The sequence below is a fragment of the Danio aesculapii genome, chromosome 18, assembly GCF_903798145.1.
Source record: "Danio aesculapii chromosome 18, fDanAes4.1, whole genome shotgun sequence".
Lineage (NCBI taxonomy): Eukaryota > Metazoa > Chordata > Actinopteri > Cypriniformes > Danionidae > Danio > Danio aesculapii.
In genome coordinates, this window is record NC_079452.1 from 3330594 (window position 1) to 3348112 (window position 17519).

A 17519-nucleotide genomic window follows, 5' to 3' on the forward strand; every position below is an offset into this window, starting at 1 on the left:
CGTGCGAGATGAAATTTCCTGCTGACCCGGAGTCGATGAGGGCTGTGACTGAAACTGAGACAGAAGGGGTAGTTAACTGGACATTAGTGGTGAGAGGATGCATTTTTTCAATGGGAGAACTGAACAAACTCACCACAGAGCGTGTTGGACGAATGGGACAGTCCAGCCTGACATGTCCTTTGGCACCACAGTACATGCACAGACCCCGGGTCAGCCTCCTCTGTCGCTCGGTGATTGTGAGTCTACCAGATTCTATGATCATGGGCTCTGGTTCTGGAGGAACGGCTGGCTCTGGCGAACGGAGGAGTGCTTGTGATACCGGTGGAGGATCATGCTGGTAGACCCTCAGACGATCGGAACAGCGCAGAGAGTGTTGGATGAACTTCTCCAATCCCATCGTGTCGTCGAGGGCGGCCAGCTGTAACCGGAGGCTGGGCTCTAGTCCGAGCCGGTAGGTTGTGAGGAGAGATCGCTCATTCCACCCGCTAGCAGCAGCCAGAGTTCGGAACCTGAGAGCATAATCCTGAGTGGACATGGCTCCCTGTTTGAGATGGTATAACTGTTCTCCAGCTGCTACTTCGGCATCCGCGCGACCAAAAATCTCCTTGAAATATTGGGTGAATGACTGAATGGAATTTGTTACCGGCCCAGACTGTTGCCAGATGGTTTCAGCCCACCGAAGAGCCGACCCAGAGAGAAGGGAGATGATGAATGCGATTTTGGACCGATCTGTAGGGTATAACTCGGGTTGCATAGTGAATACCAGAGAACATTGTAGGAGAAATCCATTGCACTCCTCCGCCCCGCCAGAGTAGGGCGCTGGTCGAGCCATGGGACTGGATGAGTGGGTGGACGGTGAAGAAGTGCTCGGTGCTGGTGGTGCTTCGGGAAGTGGAGCAGATGGTAGTAGCACTCTCTTCAATGAATCCACCAACTCCTGAAGGGGATCGTGAGTGCTCATGCTGTTGGTAGTTGAAGGTCCGGTCTTCTGTTACGGAAGCAGACGGACAAACAAGGGGAGTAAGTATAAATGAGGTTTATTACAACAGCAGAGTAATTTGGATAATGATTGAGAGTTGAAATGGAGTTTGGATGAACTGATGATTCTCTTTGCCAGGTGGGATGATAGACACAGAAGGATGACCGAATGCACACACCAGAGGACTTGCGGGGAAGACAGACTGACGAGACACACAACGTTGACAGGACAACTGGAACACTGGACAGACTGGAATGAAAACAGAGATAAGGTAAGTATATTTGCTGAGATCGTAGGGGAGTGAAACCTAGGAAGTGGTTCACTCAGAGTCCGCTTCGTAGGAACGAGACCGGACAATGAGTGAAGTGAGGTGTGTGCTTATATAGTGAATGGGAGTGATTGGGTGCAGCTGTGCGTGGTTAAAACTCAGGTGAAGGTGCTCGGTGCGTGATGTTGGTGGAAGAGCCTGGCCAATCCGTGACAGTAACCATCTCAGTAACACTTTATAATAACTACACACTATGAATCCTTTATTAAGCATGAGAATATAACTATTTCATTATTTATTAAGCATTAACTCTGTGTTGTTAACTGTATGTCTTGTGTTTTCATAGTTTGTTAATGATTCACTTTTCATTACTAATTTAAGTATTGCATTATTTACAAACCAGTTGTTTAAGAATAGTTGATGGTTTTTAAAGATCATTCAGAATGATTTAGTAAATGATTAATAAATTATAATTAATATTCAAATTAACATTTATAATTCTTATTATTCAGGCATACACTAATAGTAAATTTGTATGTTAATAATTGCTTTATTAAATCAACTTCATCCTGTTTTGAGGCCTAATCTAAAGTGAGGCATATTAATGCTTTATAAATGCCTTATAAATGACAATTAAAAGCTCAGTTAAAAAATAAAATAAACGACTTTATTAATTTCTAGTCATTTGAAGATACACAAATGAAGCTGTATCAAATAAAAAATAAATCTTTATAACCTTATGTAAAATAAAAATGACTGTACAATTCAGACATCGCTAAATAACATTGAAATGTTGTATCATAATATATTGCAAAATTATTATACTATTATTGTTATATCCAATTGTTACAGTAATTTTACAGTAGTTTTATTTTTAGATAGGATTGTATAGATTATTGTTCATTTGATACCGAGCCTTTAATTGTCATTTATAAGGGATTTACAAAGCATGAATAGTTCTGACTTTAGATTAGGTCACAAAACTGCATGACATTGTGTTAATAAAGCATTTATTAACACACATAGTAACCATTACTATATACGCCTGAATAATAAGAGATATAAACGTTGATTTTAATAGTTTATTAATCATTTACTAACTCATTCTGAATTATCTTAAAAACCATCGACTACTTTTGAATACAACTGGTTTGTAAATAATGTAAAACTTAATTTTATAATGAAAAATAAATCAGTCACAAATTATGAAAATACAATTATTAAGTACATTATAAATGTGCTTATAACTTAACTTGTTTTCTTTTTGGCTTAGTCCCTTTATTAATCTGGGGTTGCCACAGTGTAATGAACCGCCAATTTATCCAGTACATGTTTTACGCAGCGGATGACCTTTCAGCCACAGCCCATCACTGGGAAACATCCATTCACACTCATTCACACACATACACCATGGACAATTTAGCTTGCTCAATTCACCTGTAGCGCGTATCTTTGGACTGTGGGGGAAACTTACGCAAACATGTGGAGAACATGCAAACTCCACACAGAAATGCCAACTGACCCAGCCGAAGCTCGAATCAGTGACCTTCTTGCAGTGAAGTGTCAGCGCTACCTACTGCGCCCCCCCCTGTATTATATTATATTATTCATTCATTCATTCATTCATTTTCTTTTCAGCTTAGTCCCTTTATTTTTCTTGCTTTATAGTAACGGAGACCAACAACTGTTAACAACTGTTTATTTTTCTTTCTAGGAGGCGTATTCTGTGGCAAGACAGTTTAACCTGATTCCTCCAGTCTGCGAGCAGGCTGAGTATCATCTTTTCCAGAGGGAGAAGGTTGAGGTGCAGCTGCCAGAGCTCTACCATAAGATAGGCATGTGTCAATCAATCAATCATTTCATCTACTCACTGAATACTGAACAGCGTTTAGCAAATCACAGCTTTTTATTTTGATCATAAGTATTCCCTTGATTCTATAGGTGTTGGTGCCATGACATGGTCACCTTTGGCTTGTGGGATCATTACTGGAAAATATGAAAACGGTATCCCAGAATCCTCCAGAGCATCAATGAAGGTATCCAGACCTCTTTCTTCTGAGTATATAAATCAAATATTTATTTTCTGCCATTCTTCTACTTACCTGACACTGCTTGTTTACGCTTGTGTTTTTGTCTTGAAGTCATACCAGTGGCTGAAAGAGAAGATAGTCAGCGAGGATGGACGCAAGCAGCAGGCAAAGCTGAAAGAACTGGGTCACATTGCTGAGAAGCTGGGCTGCACTTTGCCTCAGCTCGCCGTAGGTAAGACTCTCCCACCAAGACCTCCATAGAGAGGAAGACAAAGAGTTATCTTACCTGTGGTGCTGCCAGTTCAATGTAAACTTTAGAGATAGTACAGCTATCTCATGCAGTTTTTGCTTCTGGTTATTAAATTATAACTGAAGAGGTATTGAAAAATATATTTGAGTGCATTTACACAACCAAGATGGTCTGAAAATACAAAAAAAAGCTATTGGTTAGCATTCAGCTGTTAATGATAGATCATATATATAGATAGGTAACACAACATCATGAAATAATAATAATAATAAGATTACACCAACTCATGACTCATGACTTGAGCCAGACAGAATCTGTGTAAATCTGCTGTGCGAATCTGTGTGAACAACAGTTGCTGAAAGCCCATCAAAATTAACAGCTTTATAAACATTTAAATACTTAACAATATTACTTTGTATGATATTTGAATCAAATAAATGCACCACATGTGTGACAAATGAATGACCAATTATGAAGAAAGATGATTTTTGACCTCACAATGATGAAGTTACCATAACTACCAGTAAGAGCTAATTGCTTATGCTAACCAAGCAAACCTTAACCGCTTGTACACATACAGTACTTTAGTACAGGGGTTCTCAATCTCATTCCTGGAGGTTCAGTGTCCTGCAGATATTAGCTCAGACGCAGCTTTGCTCACCTAGCGGAAGAAGTAGAGCTATCGGGTGCACATGTTGGATAAATTTATTTATTTTGGATTGTGAAAGCAAAATTCTCCTACGAGAGCGATTATACCCCCTCCTGATGGTGAATGCAGTTATACTTATGGCAGGTATTATTTGGTACTTTGGTCATTTATTTCACTAATTTGGCAACCGTCAAACTCCGTCAAGGAAAGGGTTTGAATTTCCGCTTTGTAAAAAAAAACATTAGTGTTCCATTTGGGACGACACTACATACATATGCTAAGCTGTTGAGTGTATAAGTGCATAAGTACATAGTGCATAAGTGCATAGTGTATAGTGTGCCATTTGGGATGCATCGGTTCTCAATCTCGGTCCTGGAGGTTTAGTGCAGATATTAGCTCCAACCACAATCAGACACACCTGGGCTAGCTAATCAAGCTCTTACCAGGCGTTCTAGAAACATCCTTGCAGATGTGTTAAGGCAAGTTAGAGCTAAAATCTGCAGGACACTGGACCTCCAGGACAGAGTTTGAGAACCCCTGCTTTAGTACATTTCACCTCCTAATGTTCACAAAGTATTATGGTCTGAGAAGATTTTTTTTGTCCCTTCCTCTCCAGCCTGGTGTCTGAGGAATGAGGGAGTGAGTTCAGTGCTATTAGGAACCTCCAATGCAGAACAGCTAACTGAAAACCTGGGAGCCATACAGGTGAGCACATTTTCAGTCATGTGGTTGTTGTAGCGACCTGGAGGGCAAAAAAAGAGACCTGTCAAGTTTCATGCAATGAAATCTCTCAAAAGCAGATAAATGAGGCAACAGCAAGTGTTTGGACACCTGCTGCAGTATTTCAATAACTACAAATTGTGGGATATTCTAAAACACTTGGCGACATGAAAAACATTAACAGGACTTTTGGCCCGTTTCCACTGAGTGGTACAGTATGGGTCGGTATGGGCTGGCAAAAGGATACCAAGGGTACCATTTTGGTGGGTGTGGTGTACGACAGAAAGTTTCAGTTGACGTCGATCTCGCTTGCGGAAATATCAAAGTAAAGCTGTATGGGTCGTTCACATATCATATGAGAGGCAGTTCTCACAAAACAGATGCTTTATACACATAAATACTTGTCTATAAATGTTTCTATGAAACCTTTCTATGAAAAAGATATTAAAAAGCTGAGATCTGGACAAATTTTGGCGGAATGTGCTAGGAAAGCAAACTCAGAAAATTTACTACGAGCAACAACTTTGCCTGGATTTACTATGAAAGCATTCTCTCATCCTTTGAACAACAGCCAAGGTGTAATTCGCACCAGAGAACTGCAAGATATGGATGAAACTGAAATCGCTTCAGAAATGAAACCACTAGGTGTGATGTTAAAAGAATAATCATCAAAAAGGATGGACAGATGATTAAAACAGGAACATACATTCTGACCTTTAACAGACCACAACAACCAGAGAAAATCAAACTTGGATATTTAAGTGTCGCTGTGGACATATTCATACCAAATCCACTGAGATGTTTCAAATGTCAGAAATTTCGTCATGGATCTGCAGGATGCAAGAATAAGACTGTATGTCAAAATTGTGGTGAGGATGATAATGAAATGAACTGCACAAAACCTTCTAAATGTAAAAACTGCCTTGGAGATCATGCAGCTTCATCAAAGAATTGTCCCATCTGGCTTAAGGAGAAAGAACTACAGAAAATTAAACATACAAGGAAAGTGAGCTATCTTGAAGCTTGTAAAATAGTTGAAGGACTCCCTGCCTTTAGACAGTAAGCCCTATTCTGTTGTAGTCACACCAAAGACAGAAACAACAAGTTGTCAGACAGATATAACTTGGTTATCCAAAGACAAACCTCAAACCATAAGCAACACAAAAAATTCAACTTCCCAAAAAAAAAGAATGTGTACATTCAAACTGGTCCAATTCAAGACTCATATCTGGAACAGAGAGAATCAAAAGTGAAAAAGAAAACTTCAAGCACAGCAACTCAACAATCAAATCAAGATAAATGTCAATCTCAAAAAAATGACAATCCTAAAGATATTGAAATGACTGAGACTGCCTAGTCGTAGTCGCAGTTTCTCACCTAAGTGTAAAAACAAAGGACCTGCACCTGTATTTCCTACTTGAGGATAAACAATCATATAATACAGTGGAATTGTCGGGGACTAAGACTAACTTTGCAGAATTGCAGCACTTAACTGTTGTTTTTAACCCACTGGCCTATTGTATTCAGGAAACCCACTTATCTCCAAATGATGCCTTGACTTTTAAAGGTTTTAATATGTTTAGTATATGTGGACCAAATTTTCTGGGGGATCAGCGATCTTGGTGAAAAATGATATAATCCACAGTCAAATTACATTGGATACCCAGTTACAAGCAACAGCAGTTCAACTAACTCTACATAGAGCAATTACATTATGCTCTATCTATATTCCTCCTCATGAAGCTGTGATACCTCAAGAACTGGATACACTTGTTTTACAGTTACCAACTCCATATATACTCATGGGTGAGTTTAACAGCCACAATCCTTTATGGGGTAAAGATCGATGTGATGCCAAGGGAAGAAGAATGGAAGTTTTTATAGAAAATAATGATTTATGTCTGTTGAATGATGGAACAAAAACATATCTTCATCCAGGCCATGGTACCTATACCGCAATTGATTTGACAATATGCAGTGCTGATCTTTTCCTTGATTGTTCATGGAGGGTCTGGGATGATCTGTGCGGTAGTGACCACTTTCCAATTATCCTCACATTTCCACAAATGGATGTACAGCTTAGACCTTCAAGGTGGCAACTTAAGAAAGCAGACTGGCTCACTTTTCAAACTATGTGTTGATCTCTATAGATCTTTATAGAATCCTTCACTCAGCAGTTGATTGCTATAGCAGATGAAACCATTCCAAAGACATCAACAAAACCGCAACGAAAGACTAATCCATGGTTTAATGTAAAAAAGCTATTGAAACACGGAAAAAGGCTGAACATGTTTTTAATAAGCATCCATCAACTTCAAATTTTATTCGTTTTAAAATTTGCAGAGCCCAAGCTCGCAGAATCATAAACAAAGCAAAGATACAAAGTTGGAAACAATTTGGATCAAGTTTAACTTGCTATACTCCCATGAAGAGGATCTGGAACATGATTCGTAAAATGAAGGGAATGAAAAATGGATCTCGTATACAACATATTATAAAGCAAGGAATACTTCAGACAAAGGAAATGGATTTAGCAAATACACTAGCTGAATCCTTTGAAAAGCATAAAAGCACCCTTTTAGCATTGGAGTATATAGAAAATGCCCAACAAAAGAAATCAATTATTTTTACAGACTCCAAATCATGCCTCCAAGTGATGGAATCTACAAAAATTTATCATCCTTTAATTGATAATATTTTAACCAAAGTTCACCATCTACAAAATCAGTTTTATCACATCATTCTTTTGCTGGATTCCAGGACATGTCAGGCTTTCAGGAAATGAGCAAGCTGATGCAGCTGCTAAAGATGCTTTGAAGCAAGTTGTGAACAAATGCCAAATTCCTCCATCAGAGATGAGACCTTTTATCAACATTTACATTTTAAACAAGTGGCAAGAGGAGTGGGATGCATTGGAAAATAATAAATTACATGAAATCCAACCTGAAATCTCAAACAGAATTTTAAGACATTTTAAGACTAGATTTGATCAAGTTATTTTTACCAGATGTCGTATTGGGCATACAAGATTAACCCTTGTTTTTTTGCTCAAAGGTGAAGCCCCCACTCAATGTTTGTGCTGCAAAACTCACCTTACTGTAAAACACATTTTACTGGACTGTCCTGCTTTTAAGGATTCTAGAAGACTTTTTTATGAAATAAACTCTCTTAAGGACATTTTTAACAAAGTGACACCAGAAAAGATTTTAGAATTCTTATCATATATTAACACTAAACATCTTATTTAACTTGTGTATTCAGTTGTTTGTTGTTCTTAATTGTTTATTTAATATTGAAATGTTCTTGCCATGAAAATAGCCTTTGTTGCTGACATGGCAATAAACAAAAAATACATTACATTACAACCTTTCTATGAAGATAATTTGATTATAATTGCAGATCAATGATAGTGTAAAATAGCCTACTGTAACGTCTGCAATTATATAAAATAAATAAATAAATGCAACATATATGAACACATACAGTCTCCTATATGTTACCAATCACACAAAAACTACACACAGCATACATTTAGTCCTTATTTGGGTTAAAAACAACACGCAACATATAGCCTACCGTACGTGCAAACCTTTCTCCACCTTTTGGTATCCTTTTGTTCTGCTTAAAAAAAGTAGTACGGTACAGTTCCCTTTTTGGTACCTTTTGACAGTGTAAACGACCATAAAAGTGTACCGAACCAAGTCATTAATGGTGCAAAATTCCACCCACTTCAAACAGTGGGATTCAAACTGAAGATTCCGACATGGGATGCATCCCGCAGTAATGTAGAACCACAGTATCTGGTTTCCATTACTATAAAGCAAGACACATAATGTAAATCAGCATCTAAGCAAGATGACACACAAGCAGATATTCAAAATAAGATAGCATATTTTATTTCTGTGAAACCCAGCAAAACCATTTTGAGAAGAAAAAGGCCTTCTTTCCACTGTTGGAAAGATTCTCTGATATCAAACTCTTGTCTCATTGTAACCCTCTTTAGGTAGACGACTCTGACTCTCAGAAATAAAGGTACAAACTGGGGAAGTACCTTATTAAAAGTTCACTTTACCTAATATGTTCACATTTGTACTAGGGGTGCAATGGTTCAATCTACTCATTGTTCAGTATGTATCACGATTTTACAGTCACGATTTCGGTATGGTACGGCATGTGCTATGTTTAGAAAAATAGCTACAGAAAAATTCAAAGAACAATATACATATTTATTGGGTAACAAACACCTGACAATACAAAAGGATTCACACATATGACTGTAGATTTGCTTGTTTTCTTATTAATTAAATAAAATTAGGGTATTTTGAGAATTGTATGTTCAAATAAAATTATTTAAAATGGAGTAAAAGTTTAAATTTCCTCTTTTATATTTTACATCTCAACTCAATAGTTTCAACCAATTATGCAGATAATAATTTGCTCACAATAAACAAATCCTAATAATAAACACATCTTAATAATTGGGCACTTTTAGAGTGTTGATTACATCTGTTTACATTATGCTTGCATTACCAAGGCAGCAACGCATTTTTATTAACAATCATTCCAGAGCTCTCCAGAGCGGTCAGCTCTTCTCACTTAATTCAGAGGGAACAGTACAGTACGAGAAGAAAACTGTTCTTTGCAAACAGAATGAATAAATAACAGGAGCGATCAGGTGCAGAATAACCCCCAGCACGAGCAGGACTGAAGTAACAGACCTGCGCAAACTATAGGCTGTATGTCCGAGTCTGTATGGGACACTTAGGACACATTGATCCGCCTATTAGTGACCACTGATCTAGGCTATCTTTGCAACGACCACAAAAAATAATCAGCATTTGTTATTTTTTTGTGTCTGTCCAAATTTTATTGAGTGCCTGTTGAAACACTCACTGCAATGTTTTACATTTTGGCCTCACCTGTGCATTTGCGCTGTATCCTCTTCACCCGCCATACTGAAACACAGAGAAACTCCACACACAGCAACACGTGAGGTAACGTGATGTCAACAACAGATTTAAATACTAAGAGGTGATTGGTAATCGTAAGCTTTCAAAAGCTTTGTTGCAGTTGTTTTTATCACTAAACCAATAATAACAATGCCTATTTTGAGCCACGGATCACAGGGTGTGAGAGGACAACAGGACGATGCTATTATTTACAGAGAACCTTTGCATTCCTAATTTGTACCAAATGTGTACTTCATAGTACCATTGTACCTGAGACCGTTGTCATCCCACTAAATCACATACACTAGAAAATAAGCTATTTAAATGCTACTGGTCAAATCTATTTCTTTGGTCTATGCTAAGCTAAAAGTGCTCCCATCAGACACAGAAACCAGGTGCCTCATGTACAAAGACTTGCGTTGAATTTATACTAAAACACTGCATACGGACAAAGCTGTAAATGTGTGTACGCAGTAAACAATTCAGATGTATGAAACACTGCGTACGCAGAATCCCACGAATATTCTCTTTGTACATCCGAATTAACGTGAAACTGAGCCCACGTGCACGAGCGCAAAATTCCTCCCTGCCTTCTGCCCCTAATAAATCTGGTAATGACTCCACTTTGGCAAAACCAAACGAAAAAGCAATGGCAAAAGCAAGCAAAAACTTCACAGAATGTGAATGGGAGGTGCTCCAATCAGAGGTAGACCGAAGAAAAACTGTTATTTGCAAGTTTGTCCTCCGGAATTAATAACAAAAAAAGAAAATCGAGTGGGAGAGTGTAGCTGACGCGGTTAACGCAGTGGGGTCTGAACATCGCAGTGAGTGAATTAAAAAAGAAATGGTCCGATGTAAAGGTGCAGGTTAAGAGGAGAACAGTGGCGCACCGTCAAAGTGTGGACCGAACAGGCGGGGGAACAGGGAATGCTGAACTAACACCCTTTAAGGAGAGAGTTGCCTCAATTGTGGGCAACACTTTACTGTCTGGAGTAGTATTCGTGTCTGTGGGAGACACAGACGTATTAGAGGAACACTTTGTTAGGGTGGTATAGCAGCACCCTTCCGCTCTTATCAAGGCAGTGCCGCTGGCATTTCAGCTGCCCAATTGTGTGTGTGCCTGCCACCTTGGAGCCACATCCCAACCATGCTGTTTGTGAAGATGAATTAATCATGGGTTGACCAAGGCCACCTTTCTACAATATTTGTTGGGCGCATTTGAGCATCACATATTATTTGCACATTTATTGAATGGAAATGTTTCACGATTCACGTATGCAAATTCGTCTTCAGATGGCGTCTTTATAGCAATTATCCAGCGATTTATAGCAAACCGGCGATCGCTGCAAATTGCGCTTTAATGTTTGGCTGGTCAACTGCATGGTATGGAAACCTTATATACCTGCTAGACATGCGGATGATCCCGTCCTATACAGCTGGCATTGCATGGCTCAAATATACTTTGTAGTGTGCAATTTTACATAACTGACTCTAGGAGTCGCCAATGGAAATAAAACAAGCACACACAAGAAATACACGTCCGCCAGACATGAAGTTGGCATGGACCAACGCACATTCTCACGTTAATTTCATCGTTAGTAAATTCAAACGTGAGTGTGATATCTGGCGTATGCAAAGTTTTTGTGCGTACGTAGCGTTGATACATGAGGCCCCAGCTGAATGGTTTAAAAAATGGCAAATCTCAACCCTTTAAATCTAGGTGACATTTAAAATCCTTTAAACCAAACATTTTAAAAAGAATTGGCCCTCAAAGAAGGAAAGTCTTGTTTTTGTCCTCCATTTTTATAAGGCAGTGATGCCACATTAAAACTATGAATTGATTTTCTATCCATCTAATAATTCCCTAATAAATTTATTCTCAAATCCAGGTACTTCCGAAGATGACGTCTCATGTGGTCTCAGACATTGATCATATACTTGGGAACAGGCCATACAGTAAGAAGGACTATCGTTCCTAGGTGCTGCGGGCACACGCTCAGGGTCAAGAGAGAAGTGTGTGTAGCAGTGTTCGTGCCCTAGTGGTTCTTGCTCCGAATCTGTTTTCATCATCGGCCTGACCTCTCTCTCTTTCTCTCTGAAGCCTTAGAGCACCGTCCTCCATTAACCATACCTCCATCCCCTCTGTTTCCGCTGGTGTGCCTTTGCACCCCAAAACCCACAGCAAGAATCCTCACGACTAGTGTTCAGGTGTCTTCTCGTAATGGCACCTTGCTGGAAGAGAGCTTCACTCGCTGATGTGATCTGTGAAGCGTATAAACACCCATGATCCATGTCTGGCCTCTGCTCAGCCATCGGGACGTCTGGCGGTTTTAGCACGCATACTGGAGGAACAGAGCATGACGCCCTCTTGTGCTCAAACACAGCAACTGCAAAGCTGTTTCACAGACTGAAGAGCTCCGACTCAGTGGAACAATGCACATTCATAAAGATTCAAGCTGTTCTGCCTGTGCAAGAATGCCTGTATTGATATTTTATGAGGTGGTTTATTTTAAGTTATTTGCTTCATAGTGTGAGCCACAGGGACATGTGGTAGAAAAATAAATCATTAAATAAATGCACACTTTTGACCTAGGAAATTACTTGAATGAGGGTAGCATACACCTATGAATATCTGCTTATTGAACATGCAGCTGTATTATAAACTGACCTCAATCCCTACTGCAGTATATAAGTATACAGTATTAGAGTTGATCTAACTTGCATAGACTATATTATGCCAGCAGCCTAAGCATTCATGATGCTTAATTATAAATAAGTAACTTGGTTTTGCTTTGGGTACAGTAAAGAAGGAAATCAGGAGAGGACAACTTAAAGGGATGCCCTTGTGAAAAAGAAGTGTGCCTAATTGTAATGGATCTGCACTTGTTAAAGTTACAGATAATATAATGTCAGTGAACTATAAAGCCACTTAGGTGTGCTTAAAGGGAGAGCACTTTCATAAATAAGTTTCTTAATACACTGTTGTACTTTTAAAAAGTCAATTGAAAAAGGTTTTGCTTTAATTAACATTTGAAATAATTGTGGTTTAATAATCTGTTGCCATGCTTTAAAGCATTACACTTACTTTGATGTGTTGCTAACATACTAAAGCGCATTTAATGTATAGCCTACTTATGATTTGAACTGGAGTTTGTTATTTGTAATGTGTTATTACATTTAAAGGTACTATACTGCAAATGTGCTAAACTGCTAATTTATCATTACAAATGTGTAAATATTTACATTTAAATATAGTATTTAAATATAAAATATATATTTAAATACATTTATTTCACCACAAATGCTTTTCAGCACACTCAGACTTGTGCATCCGAAAAAGAATTCACAGCGCTTCACTTTTCCACATTTTTTTTATGTTACAGCCTTATTCCAAAATTGATTAAATTCATTTGTTTCCTCCAAATTCTACACACAATAGCCCATAATGACAATTTGAAAAAAGTTTTTTTTTAATTGTTGCAAATTTATTAAAAATAAAAAACTTGAAAAATCACATGTACACAAGTATTCACAGCCTTTGCTCAATATTTGTTGATGCACCTTTGGCAGCAATTACAGCCTCAAGTCTTTTTGAATATGATGCCACAAGCTTGGCACACCTGTCTTATGCATTTTTTGCCCATTCCTCTTTGCAGTACCTCTCAAGCTCTATCAGGTTGTATGGGAAGCGACAGTGTACAGCCATTTTCAGATCTCTCCAGAGATGTTCAATAGGATTTAGGTCTGGGCTCTGGTTGGGCCACTCAAGGACATTCACCGAGTTGTTGTAAAGCCACTCCATTGATATTTTGGCGGTGTGCTTTGGGTCATTGTCCTGCTGGAAGATGAACCGTCGCCCCAAGAGCACGAGGTCAAGAGCACTCTGAAGCAGGTCATATAGAATGTCTCTGTACATTGCTGCATTCATCTTTCCCTCTATCCTGACAAGTCTTCCAGTTCCTGCTGCTGAAAAACATCCCCACAGCATGATGCTGCCACCACCCTACTTCACTGTAGGGATGGTATTAGCCTGGTGATGAGCGGTGCCTGGTTCTCTCCAAACGTAACGCCTGGCATTCACTCTAAACAGTTCAATTTCAGTCTCAACAGACCAGAGAATTTTGTTTTTTATGGTCTGAGAGTCCTTCAGATGCCTTTTGGCAAATTCCAGGCGGGGAGTGGCTTCCATCTTGCCACTCTACCATACAGGCCTGATTGGTGAATTGCTGCACAGATGGTTTTCCTTCTGTAAGGTTCCCCTCTCTCCACAGAAGAACACTGGAGCTCAGACAGAGTGACCATCGGGTTATTGATCACCTCCCAGACTAAGGCCCTTCTCCCCCGATCACTTAGCATAGATGGCCAGCCAGCCCGTTCACTGGAAGCCACTGTGCTCAATGGAACTTTCAGAGCAGCAGAACTTTTTCTGTAACCTTCCCCAGCCTTGTGCCTCAAGACAATCCTGTCTCGGATGCCTACAGACAATTCCTTTGTCTTTATGCTTGGTTTGTGCTTTGACATGCACTGTAAACCCTTTGACCTTATATAGAGAGGTGTATGCCTTTTCGAATCATGTCCAATCAACTGAATTTACCACAGGTGAACTCCAATTAAGCTGCTGAAACATCTCAAGAATGATCAGTGGGAACAGAATGTACCCACTTGTGCCCATGTGATATTATGCCCATGTGATATTTCAGGGTTTTTATTTTTAATAAATTTGCAACAATTTCAAAAAATCTTTTTTTTCACATTGTCATAATGGGGTATTGTGTGTAGAATTTTGAGGAAATTGATATAATCCATTTTGGAATAAGGCTGTAAAATAAAAAAAGTGGAAAAAGTGAAGCGATATGAATACTTTCCAGATAAACTGTAAATTCTATTGACAATTTAAAAAAATCATATATACAGGTACACATAATAATAATAATAATAATAATAATAATAATAATAATGTTATTAATTAACCTGAGTGGGACACTTTTTTAAGTTTCACATTTCTGGATTTAAATGGATAGTTTACCAAAAAATAAAAATTTTGTTCACTTCACACAAAAGAAGACATTTTGAAATATGCTGGAACCCATTGACCCATTTTTGTCCAACTAATGAAGTTGATGGGTCCCAGTATTTTTCAAAATATCATCTTTTGTTCTCAACAGAAGAAAAAAACTCATAAAGGTTTGAATCCACATGAGGGTACGTAAATTGTGAGCTAATTTTTAATTATTGTGTGAACTATTTCTTTGAGTTGTTCAAACACATATAATTGAATTACAATGAAAACCTTAGTTAACTCCAAAATGAAAATTCTGTGGTGTTCCAAACCCATACAACTTTTGTTCATCTTTAGAACACATATTAAGGTATATTAAGGTATTTAATCAAATCTGAAAGATTTCTGTCCTTTTATTAAATATCTGGTCATCTAAAACTCTGACACGCCAAACATGAGATAAAAAATAAATCAACAAGGCCTTCTGAAGAGACATCACAGATTTGAGATTTTATTTAGCTTTTTATTAACCACCAATAAGGTTCATTCATTTTTCATGCCAGCATATTTGAGCTTTTTTCCTGTCATATTTTCCAGCAAATTAAGAAATTATCTTTACCAGTTTGACAGCACACATGTTGCAAATTCTCACAACATAAACAACTGAAGAAACACGTTGCATTTTATCACAACACAAACAACTGAAGAAACACGCTGCATTTTATCACAACATATAAAATGCAGCATGATTCTTTAGTTGTTTGTGTTGTGAATAAGTGCAGAATGTTTCTTCAGTTGTTTGTGTTGTGACAAAATGCAGTGCGTTTCTTAAGTTGTGTTGTTACAAAAAGCAGCGCATTTCTTCAGTTGTTAAGTCTCGTTAAGCTTTCTCGGCCACCGTAGATAAGCTTCTGTTTATGATCACTGAACAATTATCAAAACCTACATTTGACTATGACATAAAGTGATTGTGTATATTCAGAAGACTACTTGATTATTCAGGAATGTGGAATAATTTCTTTTTTTTTTTATTAAATTTTAAAGAAAAAAGTCTTCATTTGTGTTTTGAAGATGAACAAAAGTCTACTGTGTTTGTCAGTAAAGATGACAGAATTTTTATTTTTGAATGATCAAACCCTTCACATACTGCAAAACATCATATTCAGTTTGCACTTCTTTTTCTCAAGGATAGTTCACTCAAAAATGAAAATCCTGTATTTATTCCAACATCTAAACCTGACTGACTTTTTTTTTTCTTTTTTTGAGAAATGAAAGTCTAAAGGGTTTAAAACAATGATGACATCAATTTCATTTTGTTGTTTGCTGTCCCTTTAAGAATCAAGGAGCTGCTAATGTGCATGACAGCATTAGGATATAATAGGAGTGAATCTGATGTACCATTTGAGGGTGCCTGTGTTTGATTTTATAGCTCTTGCTACTGTACACCTGACTTGAAAGCCATACTTTATCACGGCCTAGATATTTTCAACACAGATGAGCTGCTTTACCCTGTAGTATTTAAAGAGCTTCTAGATTTGTTCGGAAACTTGTTGGTTTTTGACTTGAGGAAGCAAGATGACTTTGTACAGAAGAAATAAAGATGTTAAAACTTGTTTAGTGAAGGCTTTATGAGATCAGTGTGTATAAATACATATATAAAGTGTTACTTTAGTCTCCCTGCGGAGTGCCTTGATTCTCACCTGCATGAACATTAGGGCTTGCCCATTCTCCCATGGGTCCATGAGTGTAATACTGTGAGCTTTTCTCAACTGTAAATGATGTATTTTACACAAATGAAGAAATCACACCACATGGTGACTATTGTTTTCTAAAGTTTGTAACATTGTTTCTGAGAAAAGAGTGCGTTGGATTCACAGGCTGTTTTGAATCTCTGCGTCAGGGTCTTTATCGTGCATCTCTCTCCCTGTATGGCAGCAGTGAGTGAATATAAATGATGTAAATATAAATATGTAAACAGTAGATTATATGCTTGAAATAAAAACACATAGGCCAGTAATTAAGTGTCTGTTTTCTTATTTGGGGCAGATGATATCCTGCAGTATGACTTTTTTTTAATTCATCGATCTGTCACAGATGCCCCAAGTGGACATGGTGTCGGAACAAATATGAGATTGTAAGGGAAAATATTTCTCAGTGGCTTGGCATTCTCGGAAAAGCTTTGTGAATGAACAAAAATCATTCACATATAACCTTTTCTCTCTTTTTCACTTGTTAAATCTGATGTCACACTTTTCAGGTCTAAGCACTCAAACTGATCAGATGCCTTAAGTGAATAACAAATAGTACAGTATTTACTCTGTGTGCTTTAATACTGTTGAAAATTAGGACCGTAATATTTATTTGCATGTCTAATCTCAGATGGTCAGACACTGATTTGTTTTTCATAACTGGTTAAAATAGTGGTGTCTGAGATGAAGCAAGACAATAGTGCATATCATCAATTTATAAATGCCTCCTCTTAAAATCATACTTTCTCATACGAATGAATTTGAATAAAATCATTCATTTGGATGAAAACTTTTAAAAGCAGGTGTGCCTCCAAACCCTACACCTACCTCTCATTGGGAAATGCAAAGATTGTACTAAAATGTACGAATTAATATGAATTAGCCACTAAATTAAAACATTACAAACTGCTGTGATATAGCATGATA

General features: G+C 37.9%; 1 protein-coding gene across 2 annotated transcripts in view; it reads left to right on the top strand.

Annotated features, from left to right (window-relative positions):
• The window catches only part of kcnab1a (potassium voltage-gated channel subfamily A regulatory beta subunit 1a), a 227981-nt gene extending 214692 nt beyond the window's left edge, over nucleotides 1-13289 (top strand). For both annotated transcript variants that reach the window (XM_056478098.1, XM_056478099.1), the window contains exons 10-14: nucleotides 2962-3082; nucleotides 3189-3283; nucleotides 3389-3509; nucleotides 4793-4881; nucleotides 11735-13289. In XM_056478098.1, the coding sequence (XP_056334073.1) occupies nucleotides 2962-3082; nucleotides 3189-3283; nucleotides 3389-3509; nucleotides 4793-4881; nucleotides 11735-11824 (516 nt within the window). In that variant the 3' untranslated portion in view covers nucleotides 11825-13289. The remainder of the gene's footprint in view (nucleotides 1-2961; nucleotides 3083-3188; nucleotides 3284-3388; nucleotides 3510-4792; nucleotides 4882-11734) is intronic.
• Nucleotides 13290-17519: the final 4230 nt, after the last annotated feature.